The 14,562-nt window shown below is 50.6% G+C and overlaps 1 protein-coding gene across 2 annotated transcripts in view; it reads left to right on the top strand.

The window, feature by feature from the left end:
- Nucleotides 1–7,807, top strand: part of LOC101726067 (BOS complex subunit NOMO1) — a 50,947-nt gene extending 43,140 nt beyond the window's left edge. The window contains exons 26-31 of one of the 2 annotated variants that reach the window (XM_004855792.4): nucleotides 36–119; nucleotides 1,144–1,254; nucleotides 2,709–2,810; nucleotides 4,943–5,062; nucleotides 6,588–6,680; nucleotides 7,200–7,807. In XM_004855792.4, the coding sequence (XP_004855849.2) occupies nucleotides 36–119; nucleotides 1,144–1,254; nucleotides 2,709–2,810; nucleotides 4,943–5,062; nucleotides 6,588–6,680; nucleotides 7,200–7,331 (642 nt within the window). In that variant the 3' untranslated portion in view covers nucleotides 7,332–7,807. The remainder of the gene's footprint in view (nucleotides 1–35; nucleotides 120–1,143; nucleotides 1,255–2,708; nucleotides 2,811–4,942; nucleotides 5,063–6,587; nucleotides 6,681–7,199) is intronic. The other variant, XM_004855793.4, reaches the window with a different exon arrangement.
- Nucleotides 7,808–14,562: the final 6,755 nt, after the last annotated feature.

Here is a 14,562-nt window from a genome sequence, read left to right as displayed (position 1 = left end):
GCCCCTTCTCGGAGATGACACCGGTGTCCTTGCAGCCAGGGTGTGTGTACCACGTGCAGCTGAAGGCAGAAGGCAACGACCACATCGAACGGGCACTGCCGCACCATCGCGTGATTGAGGTGAGGTGCGCCGGCCCGGCTGCTGCCCCGCTCGGCATTCCCTCTGAGCTCCTCTGGCTGTCTGCCTTGCATCTGTGGTGGAGGGAGCTTCACAGCCTGAGTGATAGTGTCCCCTATGCTGTGGTGCCCTGCATAGGCCTCAAAGAACAGTGCTGCTGTCCTGCATGTAGCAAAGAAGCCAGCGGTTGTACCCCCACTCCCCACTTTGTGAGTTGAGGTATTTAAAGCAGGGGTGGCATCTCAGATCAGGGGAGGGAGGGAGAGAACGTGGACTCAGTTGGCAGTGGGGCCACCCCATCTTTGGGTTACAGATGACCTCTTTCCCCTGTGGGTAGGCCGAGTTGTTGACATTCAGGATCGTCTTAGCTAAATCTCAGCCCTGCGGGTCACCGGAAGTGGCCCGGGCATCGCTTGAAGTAATGCTTTTCTCTCATTGAATAACTGGCTAGATTGGAGGGCTCGGGTGCGATGAGACCAGCCGCTTCTTGGAGGGCTGATTCAGGTGGTTTCAGTAGGCGTGCAGCTTGTGGGGCATTTGGAGGGAGGGTGGTGGGCCACTGAAGACTTTGAGCTAGGAAGTGGATCTGTGGTGTCAGGTGACTGCACCTCACAGCAGAGAGCTTTCCCTTCCCTGCTCTCGTGGCTCGGGCCAGGCAGGTGTGGAGGAGAAGAGAGCCCATTGGGATCTCACCATCCCGACTCAGAGGGGCCACTGTGGCGCTGCCCCGCGGATGGCTGCCCACAGGCTCATCTCTTTTCAAGAGAAGCTGAACAATCTGGCTCTGTGGTTGAGATTTCTTTTTAAAATGTTGGCAGGTAATGAAAACTTGGAAGATCAATACTGTACTCATCCAACCCGGGGTGACCATTTGCTGTTGGTGGGTGGCCTTGCACTTGGTCTCTTTCAGAGGCCTCGCTCCCTCCCTGTGGGAAGCAAAGGCAGCTGTGGTTCAGCGCCCGGCTCCCAGGCAGCACAGCCATCCCCCTTCTGGCCCTCGCTGCAGCTCTCCTTGTCTCTCTCTAGGTTGGGAATAATGACATCGATGACATAAACATCATCGTTTTCCGGCAGATTAACCAATTTGATTTGAGTGGAAATGTGATCACTTCCTCTGAGTATCTTCCCACATTATGGGTAAGACCAGCTCTTTAAGATTCAAACGGGTTGTTCTCTTCAGCTTTGAGATAAGCGGGAACAGGTTGTCTATGCTCTTCCAGTTCTTGCTTTAGCCGAGAGTGGATGTTAAGACTTAAACTTAACACTAGGCCCTCGCCTGTTGTTAGGGGAACGCCTTCCAGGTTCAGGTAACTCTCACTTCATCTGTGGAAGATCGTGTAGAAGCCTGATGAATGATCGGTGCAATCCAGAATCTAAAGTGGAAAGATAATTTTACAGCAGAGTGCCTCATTGCTTTCTAATTTGAGCTGTGGAGGTGCTGTGCAGAGGACTCAGGGAGTCCGGCAGTCTGGCCTCCTTCTTGTCACTGGTAGTGACTTGCCTGCACCTTGGCCAGTGACTCCATTTCTGGGTGCCTCAGTTTCTTCCTCTTTAAAACCAGGAACTTGGACTCAGTGCCCTCTGAGGGGCCCTATCATCCCTAACAAAATCCCCATGTCTGTGATGACAAGGAACTTTTATACAACGCACTGTGACCCCTTGGGAGATGCCATCATTTCCCAGTTTTCCGGAACAAGCTTGGAATCATAATTATATGAAAAAAATCTGATTTTTAAGTAGCCAATGAATTCAGGTTCACTTAAAACACCACACAGGGCAAAAGAGCACATATGTGGTCTTGGGTGTGACCCATAGGTCCCCAGTCTGTGACTTTTGTTTTAGGAACCTCCCCTCCCCTCTTGACTTACTTGTGTGGAACAGAGAAAAGTGCCAGCAGGGTGCCTGGGCTGGTCCCTGGCCTTCCCCTGTGGCAGGTGAGGGTGGAGCCCGCACAGCTGATGACAGCCAGGATGCCAGGACGGTGCCTCCCTCTTCCTCAGGCCCCACTGTGTAGTGGTGAGGAAGGAAACACACCAGGAGAGAGGCCAGAATCAAAGCTTTCGTATGCTTCCGGAAGCTGCCACCTGGAGAGCTAAAGTCACACATCTTACGGAGCTTAGATCACATGATATGACAGGCGTTGGAGGTGGGAAGGACCCTCCATGACGTGGGTTGAGTCCCAGCCTCCCACCCTCATGAGCTGCCAGGGACTTAGGTGCTCTGTCTCCTCGGGGCGATAAGAGTGCATCAGAGTTGGTGATGTTGTCCGGTACCTGCCCCATGCTTGACATGTTCATCAAGGGTTAGGAATAATTACTTTTACTACTATCATAATAACTCTGACTACTATTTTGACCAAGACCCAGGTAGTCAGAACTTGTTCTGGAATCTTAGGTTCCCACGTGTGGCGTGAACCCCGGGTCTGGTGACAGAGGTGCCTGTGCCCTGCCAGGAGAGGATGGCTTCTTTTCCGAATACCCACGTTTCCAAAGATCCATCCCCCAGATGTGAGATGCCCTGAGGGTGTCTGAAGCGAAACGTTTACCATGTTTCATTTTCACAAGCTCAGCCTGCTTTGTTTCTGCCTCCAGGTGAAGCTCTACAAAAGCGAGAACCTGGACAACCCCATCCAGACGGTGTCCCTTGGCCAGTCCCTCTTCTTCCACTTCCCACCGCTGCTCAGGGACAGCGAGGTAAGGCCTGCTCCTTCTGCTCTCGCCACCGTTGCTTTCTTACCCGAGTTCCCCCAGAGTCGCGAAACCCCTGTGCAGAAAGGTGCTCCTGGAATCAGGGCCAATGGGCTCTGTAGGGTAACTCTTTTTTTTTTTTTTTTTTTTTTGGTACCGGGGATCAAACTTGGGTCCTTGCACTTGTGCAGCAGGCAGTGAAACCACTGAGCTAAATCCCCGGCCCAGGTGACTCTTTCTTAATGGTTTCTCTGTTTACAAAGAGAATACAGGCGGGGAAAAATCAGACACAGTCCCATCACTCAGAAATAACCACTGCTCACGTTTTGCTTGGTAACCTGGGGGCTTTTTTTTTTTTTCAATCCGTGAGTCTGTGTAGATATGAATATAAAAAAATTTATTGTAATAACAATAATTGTAATACGTGCTTTTCAGTGAAGAATATTTCATCAATCTATCCTGTCATTAAATCTTATGTTATTTTTTGGTGCTAGGGATTGAACCCAAGGCCTCGAACATGCTAGGCAAGGGCTCCTCCATGCAGTTACATCCCAGCCCTTTTTAAAAGACTTTGTTTTGAGAGAGGGCCTTGCTGAGGTGCTTAGGCTAGCCTTCGACTTAGGGTCCTCCTGTCTCAGCCCCCACCAGACGAGAGGACAGGCTTGTGCCACCACACTCTCTGTGAGAGGGTTTTCAGTGCTTGCACAGTAGTCTGCAGTATAAGAGACACCGTAATTAGTTAAAGGAGGGCCACGATGTTGGACATCACTCACGGTTAGCTCTCTGAACATACTGTCCCGATCTGGTTTTTTCCCCCGGTACCAGGAATGGAACTCAGGACCTTGTGCTTGCCGGGCAGGTGCTGTGCCACTGAGCTACATCCCCATCCCTGTCCCATTCTTTCTTGTCCTGTAATGTTTCTGCTGCAAAACCCACTGATAGTCTTCGATGGGCCTCTCTTGGCAGTGACAAGTCTTGCCAGTATTTTTCTGTTTTGTGCCTTTGGAGCTTGAACCCAGAACCTCATGAATTCTGGGTAAAAGCTGGAGCACGGAGCCACACTTCAGCCCATGAAATTCTCTGTTTTTGACAATTTCATTACACATTGTATTGTGAAGGTTCCGCTAATGTGATGTCCTTTGGGCTTCTTGGACCTGTGCGTCCATCTCCCACCCCAGAAGTGGCCAGGTTTTAGGCAGTATTTTGGATCCCATTTGCTGAGTGTAAAGTGTCTATTGTTAATTCTGATTGGACAGAGCCCACTATTGTATGGGGTGCGGGGGCGACCGCAGAGAATTGGACTTTTTTCTGGTAGCCTCTGCCCAGGAACGGCCATTTGCACCTGTGGTGTGACGTTGCCTCTCCTGGCTCCTTGTTACCTGCATGGGGATGACGCATGATGTCCTTTCTCTGTGAAATAATCAAACAGGTCATCGTTTCGAATTTTGAGGGTTCCTTTCCCAATCTCCTGGTGGTGGTGCTTTTGAAAAAGTCACTTTCCACAGCCATGTAGAAACAGCCTGCCTCCCAGCTGAGTCAGCACCTGTGCCACTGTCTGGCCAGCTGAGTGGCCCTGGGCCCTGGGCAGGTTTCTCTTCGCCTCTTCAGGCTTCACTCTCTTTATCTGTAAAATGGGATCAGGAATCCTGACCTTCCCGTGATGGAGAGCGGAGCAGGCCTGGGCGCAGTGCAGTGTGCATGATGCCCAGGCCCTGGTTGGCTGGCTCTCAATGCCCAGGTCTGAGGCTGTCCTGCATTTTCAGAACCTAGCAGCTTATAAGCCACTTAAGCACTGCCCCTTAGAAGTGAGCCTCAGTTTGATCGTGTGCCACCCTCATCAGAACTAGCTCCTAATAACAGTTGTGTTTCATGAAGTCAGATCCTAAAGGACAGTAGTTGTCAAAGTTGAATACGTTCATAAAGTGCTGCCGGCCCTGACAGCCTTATCCGAAGACACAGTCTCGGAGCCACCAGGAGCCCACTCTGAAGTGAGCCACCCTGGTTTGGATGTGCAGACTTGGGGATTTCTTTAAACAGCATAAAGTGCTTTACATCAGAGCCACATTCCGAGTTTTACTTTTCACATGCTTTGGCAGAACTGTCTGTTACAAAAATGACTTGTTCTTATGTGTGCACAGAATTACGTTGTGCTCCTGGACTCCACGCTCCCCAAGTCCCAGTATGACTACGTATTGCCTCAAGTCTCTTTCACTGCAATGGGCTACCATAAACATATCACCTTGATTTTTAATCCCACGGTAAGGAAGAGGGACCATCCACCCTGCCCGAGCTCCTGGTAGCAGGTTCGGGACAGTATTTAGGGCTCCTGGTGCTCGGTCACTTTTCCATTCTTGATTCTGGGTTCTGTGGTCTGGATTTTCCAGTTGCTTTTCTGGTTTCCCAAGCCCTTGTGCCTGCTGTTGGGAAACTGGTGATGAAGGCTAGAATTGTTCCTATCAGTGCTCAGTAGGGATTTGGGGGGACACCACTCCCCCATGATTGGGGCTGTTCTATCCCTTCATCGGGCACACCTGATACCTGACCTGCTCAAACTCTAGGTCCAACTACCAGTTTACAGGATGTAGAGGACACAGGAGCATGCAGATGCCACTAGGAACAAAGGCCAGCAGCATGGAACCCGATTTATTTGACAAATTGCAAGGGGAAAAAACCAGGGAGATGGACAGGATGCCTTTAGACTAAAAGAAACTTGCTCAGTTTATCAGCCATTAGCAATAATGGGCCCTTGTTGGAGCCTATGCCCAACAGACTATAAACCACACCTGAAAAAACAAAACCTGCATGTGTTGTTCACACTCATGAGATCATTGAGATCAGTAATTCTCAAAGCTCAGTGTGCAGTAAGTTAAAGACACATCGGCAACCACAAAAATAGACTCTAGAGCCCAGCTCAGGATTGCTGATCTGAACTCTGTAGAGGGTGAGAGTGGACCCCAGGAATCTACGTTAAAAAACAAGAAGTTGGCAGTTGGGGAATATGTATTCGTTTACTGTTATAGACCCCTGACATTTCAGAGAGTTTGGTGAGATGGCAGTCTCTGTCTCATAACTGTTTCCATGCATGGAGAGTCCTGGGGTGCTGTGGTAGCTCCAGGGCTCAGGCTCTTCTTCCTTGTCACTCTGTTCTAGTATACTGCTCTTCAAATTAGTATACACATGGGGGTTACTCCTGTCACTTCTGCTTATGTGCTATTGGCCAGAATTTAGTTCCATGGCTGCACCTAGCTGCAAAGGAGGCGGGGAAATGTGGTTTCTACTCTGATTGGGTCAGTAAAAGTTGGAAGAAAGGCCAGATGGCTACTGGGATAGGAATAGCAGTCTCAGTTTCACTTCCTCACTTGGACCAGCTTGTTCATCATCATTTGTGCCCTGGACATGGAACAGTGGATTCTCCACTCCCTGCGTGTAGCTGGGACTCAGCAAAATGAGACTCATTTACTTTTCAGCAGCAAGGATTCCTGTTCTCCACATCTCCTGATTTTCTTAGTTTGGGTGGTGAGCACACAGAGGGAGAGGAGCTCCTTATTCCTAGAACCTCTTTGTGCCTGAGTTTTAGGAGCAGGAAACAAGGGCTTGAATAGTAGAGGACTTGCCTGCATCGCTTCAGTTTCCTTTGGATAGTGAGCATGTGGCTCTAGAAGGATCCCTAGGTGTCCTTGGGTAGCTAGTTTGGATAACGGGTGGATCATGGCTGTGGATGTTGGTGGATAATAGAAAATGAGAGAGCTTACCAAGGGGTAATGGTGCTCCGGGTGTTTGCAGAGGAAGCTGCCTGAGCAAGACATCGCACAAGGATCGTACATAGCCCTGCCATTGACGCTGCTGGTCCTCCTGGCTGGGTATAACCACGACAAGGTAGGAAAGGCAAAGGCCTCATGAGAAGGCAGGGGTCGAGGAACAGTCCGCACAGCCATAGCAGTGACAGTGGGAGGATGATCAGTGTCTCGGAAATGACAGGATTTTACAGTTGAGGGGATTGTGAAGGCCTCACGTTGGTTCCTGGGTCTCCTTTCAAGGGCATAAACTCTAGTGACATCTGTTCTCATCCGTAAGCTTGGAGCATGTGCGGGGATGTGTTGCTCGTGGCAAGAGGCCAAGCTCTCCTGGCAACTCTGGCATAGAGGCCTGCCTTCTGAGGACTGGCATCTGCCCTTCAGCATGTGGTGGGCGCTGGCTGCACCTGAAGGAGCAGTGTTGGGCGGGGGCTGTGGCTCAGTGGTACTGCATTCACCCAGCATCTTCAAGGCTGGGTTCTATCCCCAGCAATGTGAAAGGAGACAAAAGGCAAAAGGGGAAGGAAGGGTGCTGACAGCAGAGCTCACTGTCCATCCACCGGAGGGCTTCCGGCACCTCTCACACACTGTCTCTTTCCAGCTCATTCCCTTGCTGTGGCAACTCTCAAGCCGGCTGCAGGGAGTCCGAGCCCTTGGCCAGGCAGCCCCTGACAGCAGCGGTCCTGAGGACGCGAAGAGACAAGCCAAGAAACAGAAGACGAGGCGCACATGAGGAGGAAGGGGCCAGCTGCAGTCTCCCTTGGGACAGGCCATAGCCAGGGCCACCACTGCCGCGGGACAGAGGCACGCGTCAGCCAGCTCCAGCCCGCCGTGGGCTGTGTCCCCATTGGTGGGGCGGCCCAGGCCTGTCCTCCCCTTTGTGTGGCCCCATGGTGCAATGCAGTGAACCTCCTGTCACTCTGCTGAACACTGTATTTTCTGAGTTGAAGATAATTTATTCTTATTTTTGTCGAAGAAATATTTAGGCTGAGCTGGTGGTGTGAGAACGCAATCCTTAACCTTCAGCCTTCGTGTACAAGAAGAGTTCCCGTAAACGTGGCGCTGGGCCGCACAGTGAAGTACCTTCTGGGTGTATCTTTCCCCTGAACTTCGCTTTGCATTCACGATCCCTGCTGGAAACTGCAGCAACCTGTATCCACTCCTAGGAGGATCTGTTAGGAGGTGAAAATCAATAAAATTGCACATTGGTTTGTTTTGCAGCTCATTTCAGATGCGTCTCTTGGCTGACATTGGCCTGATGCTGGGGTGGCACACCGAGAGGCATAAAGAGCAGTCAGTCCTGAGCGAAGCGGACGGGGCAGGGACGCAGGGGCACGGCTCGGCTGACGGGACGGACAGCTGCCATTGGCCCCCGCCGTGGAGAAGGAGGGGCCAGGGACTGGCAAATCCGAGGCGCATGCCCCATCCGAAGGAAGTTCGGGCACTCCGTTCTAGCTCACTGATTCCCGCGAGAATGTAGAGCCGGTTTTTAGAAAAGCTCGAAAGACAAAGCCTTATGTGAAACCCTCCAAGTTTTAAGTAGTTTGTTTTTGTGGAATTGGGGGTGGAACCGAGAGCCTTGGATGTGCTAAGCAAGTGCTTCGCCACTAAGCCACACCCCCGCCTAACAGATTCCGGTTTGGAAAAATGACACAGTTGGCCAGGTGGAATTGGGTCTGTAGGGTGGGTGGGTCTTGGAGGCACTGCTGGCTTGCGTATGAGGTCAGCGGGTGTCATGGCATTTCCACACCACGCAGTTAATTCTCAATAGGTCTGTGCATCCACCCTGTACTGAGTACTATGTAGGACAGGCCTGGGAATACAGAGCAGAGTAGAGGACACTATCAAGGGAGCTAGGAGAGGGTGGGCCTCACTTTGTTCCTGGATGTACCCCAGGGCTCGGCATGCCGTGGGTGGGCATTCCGTGAAGAACAAAGGAGTGCTCTCATATGGGATTACGGAGGTGGGCGTGTGCCATTGGTGGATAGGAGATAACCCAGAAGCTACACAGGTGGTGTGATGATCCTGGGGCTCTAGTGGAGGAAGCTCAGGGGCATGCGGGCTCAGGGCAGCGTCTGGATCCCATCTGAGGACTTGGCGAAGCTCCTGGCTGGGATGCTTGAGCTGAGTTTGCGGAGTCAGTGGGTGGAGAGGAAATACAAGGTCCAGGGTCTTGTTTGGTGCCACCACTAGCAAAAGGCTCAGCTTGGACCCCTGGCTCAGGGGCCACCTGGAGAGTACTGTGCTTCCGGCCAGTGGCTCTTGGGACATGGACCATTTCATGGGTTTGCTTTCTGCCACGCGAGGAGAGAGCTGTGTGGGGAACTGAGGACCGATGTGAGCCCTAACCCACTTGGGGGAGTGTTTTTCAACCCTTAACTCCAAGTGGACCTCCAGAAACGTCCCTTTAAATGTTAATGGGGCTTTTTTATTGCTAGAGTGTAAAGGTTAAGAGCTTGTGAAAGCTACAACGAAATGTCAGTGGGCCCTGTCCACTTCCAAATGCTACCATTGAGTGGCAGCCTGTCCCGTCACTGGCTGCAGGTCACCCTTGGCACAGGTGGAACTTTGGGTGGCATTTCTCAGTCCACTTGGAAGTTGGGCCTGGCCTGTTGTATGTACTTTTCTGCATTTTCTGGCACTCTGAGGACTAAATTGTGCCCCTCCTGTAGGGAGTAAATATTTCTGTTATTACAGGATTTTGAATGGGACAAATACGGTATGAGACAGATTTTTATTCATGAAGAATTAAAATAACTATAAATAGTGGATTCTTAGAGAATGCTGTTGCTTGCACTTTGGTGGGGGGTACTTGGTATTGGATTCCAAGTCCCCTCAGTTACGTCCCCAGGCCATTTTTGTTTTGAGACAGGATCTTGTCACATCCCTGAATTGCCCAAGTTGAGCTTGAACTCGTGATCCTTCTGCCTCAGCCTCCCAGAGTGCTGAGTTTTCAGGCGTGCACCACCACACCCAGCCTGCACATTTTTGCTTATTAGGGCCAAAAACCAACCCTAACACCTTGATGAGGTTTAGGGCAGAGCTATTCCCAGGCAACAGCTTCATCCTTTTCTTTTTCTTTTGGAGTTGTTGTGTTTGGGATTCTGTCTGCCAACCATCGAGGAGTGCTGGGCTGCTACAGTGGGCAGCGTGTGGTAGACGGGTGGGCTAGGGAGAGGGGTAAAAGAAGGGTCAGCCTTGTACGTCTGTCTCTAAGGGTCTGACTATGAGGAAGGAAGATTCACGAAGGTGATGGTGAATGATGGCCTTCCTGGATTAAGAATTCCAGCACATGCCTGTAATACCAGGTACTTGAGAGGCTGAGGCAGGAGGACTGCAAGTTTGAATTCAGCCTGGATCACTAAGTAAGACCCTGTCTCAAATTAAAGATAATATAAAGGGTTGAGGATGCAGCCCATTGGTAAGGCACTCGCCTAGCATGAGCAAGGCCCTGGGTTCAATCCCCTGCGCCCCCCACCCCCCAAAAGCAAACCAACCAGCAGCAGGGATTAGCCTTTGTGAGTCACTGTGCACCACGCCCTGTGCTGGGCCCTTCACACACCATCTGTGGACTTCATATGACCTACAGAGCGGGAATATCTCAGTCCCATTTTACAGAGAAGGGACCCAAGCCTCGGAGAGGAGATTTTATCTACCTGTCAAGTACCAGAGCAGGGATCTGAACCCAGATCGAAGTAGTGTCCAGAATCCTGCTGTTTGCTACCCTGGTAAGTTAAAAGATAGTGTAGTCACATGGTCTGGGGATGGTTCAGAGGTTTAGAAAATGGATGTTGTGTGCAATTGTGGATGCCAACTAGGTAGTAATGCTAGCAATGGCTCAGTGACATGTAGCAGTCTGTGCAGTGAAGGATTAGGTCATTGGTGGGGTGCAGGTGACAGACCTTTGATTATCTCCCTGGCCATCAGCACTGTTTCTGGAAGCTGTCACCTCCAGTGGTAAACACCTTCAGCTCTTTAATAGGCAGGAGTCTTCCTTTCAGGCTGGAAGCACTCGAGGAGTGTAGCCAGTCTGGCAGGGGATTTGCTTGGCTGCGTGCTGCTGAGTCTGCATGCTTGCTGGGAGCGGGGGCTGTGTTTCCAGTGCTAGCACATGGTGCATGCTCATGCCAGGTAAAGAGGCTCACGCTGGCCCCGCGCATGATCCCTCCCACACTGAATCCCTGTGTGACCAGTGGAACATGGCAGAGGTGAGTAAGGGTATGTGAGCCAGGATTTGTGAGCCCTCTGGTTAGCCCCAGGGGCACTCCAGTTCCCACTGAGGTGCTGGGAAGCCAACTGCTGGCATGGAGATGCTCAGGCTGTTCCCTGGGGAGGTTGAAGCCCTCAGCCACCAGCCCGTGTGACATGCTGGCCACGTGAGTTCGCCGCTGCACAAATGGATTGTCTAGCCCTGGTTGGGCCCCTGATGACTACAGCTCCAGTCCGTCCCTTGCTGCTACCACTCAAGAGAACCCAAGTCAGTACTGCCCACCCCAGCTCTTCCCAAATTTTTGACTCATGGAATCTGTGAATAGGATGAAAGATTATATTAGGCCCCCAAGTTTTGGGGTAACATGCAACATTAAGTAATTGGAATGTTACTCAGTAAACGAATGGCACATGCATGAACAGTCATGGAGAGATTTGCAACAGATATGTTTCCATTTGTGTAGAAATATCAACAAAACACACAACAGAACATTTCACTGATTGGAATTGGGAAATCCATGAGTGTCTGGCTTTATGCACAGTGGGATCCAGGGTCAGTCTCTATCCTGGCTCTGTGTGTTGCCTTGTTCTTTCCTCTAGCTAGGCTCTGTGCCAGCTCTAGGACCACTTTGCTAGAAATTGCCAGAAACATCCTTTAAAGCAGGGCCAGGATTGTTTGCTCAGAAGCAGTAGGAGAGGGAGAAGCTGGCTTTTGGCTTTGCCTGCTTTGTTTCCTTCTGTGGAAGATGTCAGTCGAGCAGTGTTGAGCCTTATGACGGGCCCGTTTGCAGGCTGAGCAGAAGGAGAATTTCCATCCCATAGCACCACAGGTCAGCCCCAGGAAGGTGAGGACTGATAGGTAAATTTTGCACAATCCCTGGGGCCTCCCCCCGAGTGCCCATGCCCGTGCCACGGGCAGCTTCTGTGGCCAGGGGTGCTGTATCGCCCAGAGAACATGTGCTTCCACGTGGGCAAAACCAACAGGAGCTGGAGCCCCTTCCTTGAGAAACTTGATGGCAAGCCCTCGCCAAAGCCACCCAGCATTTTTAGGGTTTGTCTCCTCATGAACAAATTGACCTTGACCTCATGAGGGTGGCCACGATATTCCCAGAGAAGGGAGAAAGTCATTTTACTGTGGTCCTACTGTGTGCCAGGGCCAAGAAACTTTGCTCCAGCCCTGGAACTTGGTGAATGGGGGACAGTATGAGGTGACCCCACCCATCCCCCTTTTCAGCGGGGACAGCTGTCTATCCATTGTGATAAAGGGTGGGGTCTCGGTTGGATGAGAACATTTTAATTGCACCCCCTGTGCTGTGACTTCCATCGGGCTTGGTTAAGATGCTGCCCATTTACATATCCTTTTAGATGAGCAAATATTTCACTGTTTTGTGTCCAAGGATTTGAAGATTTTGGAAGATAAGATGAATGCATCGGAACAAGCAGTCCTCAAGTCTGTGCAGGCTCTGTGCCTCCTGAGACTGACAGCTGCTCCTCCCTGTCTGGTCTTTGCCAGAAAGGCGGCTGGCAAGACGAAGGGAGCCGGCAGCTGCAGCATCTTCTTCCATTTCCTGCTCTGGGAGCCGAGGAAGGGGTGCCTCCTGGTGCTGAGCGATCAGATCACGATCTGCCTCTTGCTTCCTTTCCAGGCTGGGACACGGGGAAAGGACATTTTGCTGCCTGCTAAAAATGCTGGTTGCCTCAAATAATTGCAAGATGCCTTGTCATAGCAAAAACTGTCCACATATAAACTGTTTACATGAGTGGCATCAAAGACTTAGAGTAGGCTAGTGCAGGGCTTAGCAGACTGTGGCCCTCGGACCAAGTGTGGCCCACTGCTGTTTTTGTAAATAAGTGTTATGAGAACACAGCTGCACCCACTCTTTCACAGAGGTTCTTGGCTGCTTTCACCCTACAGTGGCAGAGGTGAAGGTAAATCTGGTCCTTTCCAGGAAGAGCCTCTAGTTTAGTGGGTGCTCTGTTGAGTTTAGTTCCTGGGGGAGTTGTTAATCCATTCAGCAAGTATTAACTGAGCATCCACCCTGTGCAAGGCATTGTCTGGTGTCTTGGGAGTCAGTGGCGGAAAGAGAAACCAAGCCCCTCTCCTGTGAAGCCTGAGCTAAAGGACAGAGGTACAGTGATCCCATAGGTTGGACTTTAGGATAATGGCAAGTGTTGTAAGAAAGAAAAATGAAGGCAATGTGATAGAGTGCAGTTGGTGTCTAAGAGTCTATCTGAGGAGGTGGCATCTGAACTGAGGCTTGGAGAAGGGGCCAATTTTACAAAGTTCTGAAGGAAGTGCTGCCCAGGCAGAAGGGAAAGAAATTGTGAAGGCTCCAAGGAAGAAACAAGCTGTATGAGTTGACGACTAGCAAAGGTCAGCGTAGCCAGAATAGAGAGATCAAGAGGGAGAGGTGAGACAGATGGGCAGAGCCAGCTCATGAGAAGCCCTGGGGAGGGGTCTGGATTTTATTATCATCGCAACAGACGCCACTGGAGGGTTTAAATGTGCTAAGTGGGGCCAATCTGCTTTGTTTGTAAATAATTGCTTTAAACATTTTGGGGGGATTGAACTATTAGGGAACAAGAGTGAATCCCGGGAAGATGTTGCACTGGTCTAAGCAAGAGACAACAACAGCTCGGGGTGAAGGAAGTGAAAGTTGTGGACAGAAGTCAGATTGGAGATGAAATTCAGAGACACAACAGAAAGGTCTTGTTGAAGTATTTCATAAAGGAGGTGAAGACACTGAGAACTCAGTGGTCAGTCAGTTCTGTATTTCTGGCAGGGACAACTGAAATGGTTGGGGAAATGAGCTCTTTCTTGGGTACCATGAGTTTGAGGTGCTTATCAGGCATTCACGTGGCGCTGAGGCTGGGAATGAGCTGCGATTAGCTGTTAATGTCCTCAGAGGGTAGGCGAAAGCATAGGATTGAATGGTAGGTATGTTCAAGAAGACTGAGAAGAGGAGGGAACTGGAAGCCAGGCCCTGGGACAATTCAACCTTCAGAGGTTAGGATGAAGAGCTTGCCAGTGAGACCAAGAGGAAGGGGCCAGTGAGGTAAGGGAAACCTTAGTAAAGCTGATGGGCTGGATGATTAGTTCTCCGCCCATTCATTGGTAGATGGATGAATGGATGGATGAGGAACACGTGAATACTGTTTGGCCATCCCCAGTTCACACTAGCTTCTATTGGATTTGCTTATAGGAAACTGCCAGTTATAGGTCAAAAACTAGTTCGAATAACCAATCGCCATATATATATATACAGACCGGAATGAAACAAGTGAACAGATGGTGGTCCGTGGGGGTCAGGTTTGTGACAGTTGGTTGTTGGGGGGTTCCAGATGGACAGCAGAAGACTGGAATGATCCATGTGTGAAGGGATTAGAGTGCGTCTCATTAGTACAGATACATGTTTGGCTTAAGTCAGATACAGGTTACATACAGAGATGTGTGTAAATCTACGCATTTGCTTGGGTTAGTAGCAAGTGTTTCTTTGCTCAGTCAACTGAGAGGGCCTAGAAGCAGTCACCACCCACAAGCGTTGAACGCCCAGGGCTCAAGTCTCCATTCTCTACTAAGCGCCATTCTCCAGTTAAATGAACCAGGCTCCTCCAGGAAGTGTGGACTCCAGGACTGAGATAAGAAGTATATAAGATGCCAGGTATAGTGGTGTATCCCTGTAATCCCAGCTACTTGGGAGGCTGAAGCAGAAGGATCGCAAGTGTGGGGCCACTAAGCTGCATAGCAAGACCGT

Source organism: Heterocephalus glaber, unplaced genomic scaffold (genome assembly GCF_053883595.1).
Source record: "Heterocephalus glaber isolate CG9 unplaced genomic scaffold, H.glaber_assembly_v1.0 deba00000943, whole genome shotgun sequence".
NCBI classification, from domain to species: domain Eukaryota; kingdom Metazoa; phylum Chordata; class Mammalia; order Rodentia; family Bathyergidae; genus Heterocephalus; species Heterocephalus glaber.
The sequence above is the reverse complement of the archived record's forward strand: the minus strand, read 5'-3'. Positions and strand labels throughout refer to the sequence as shown.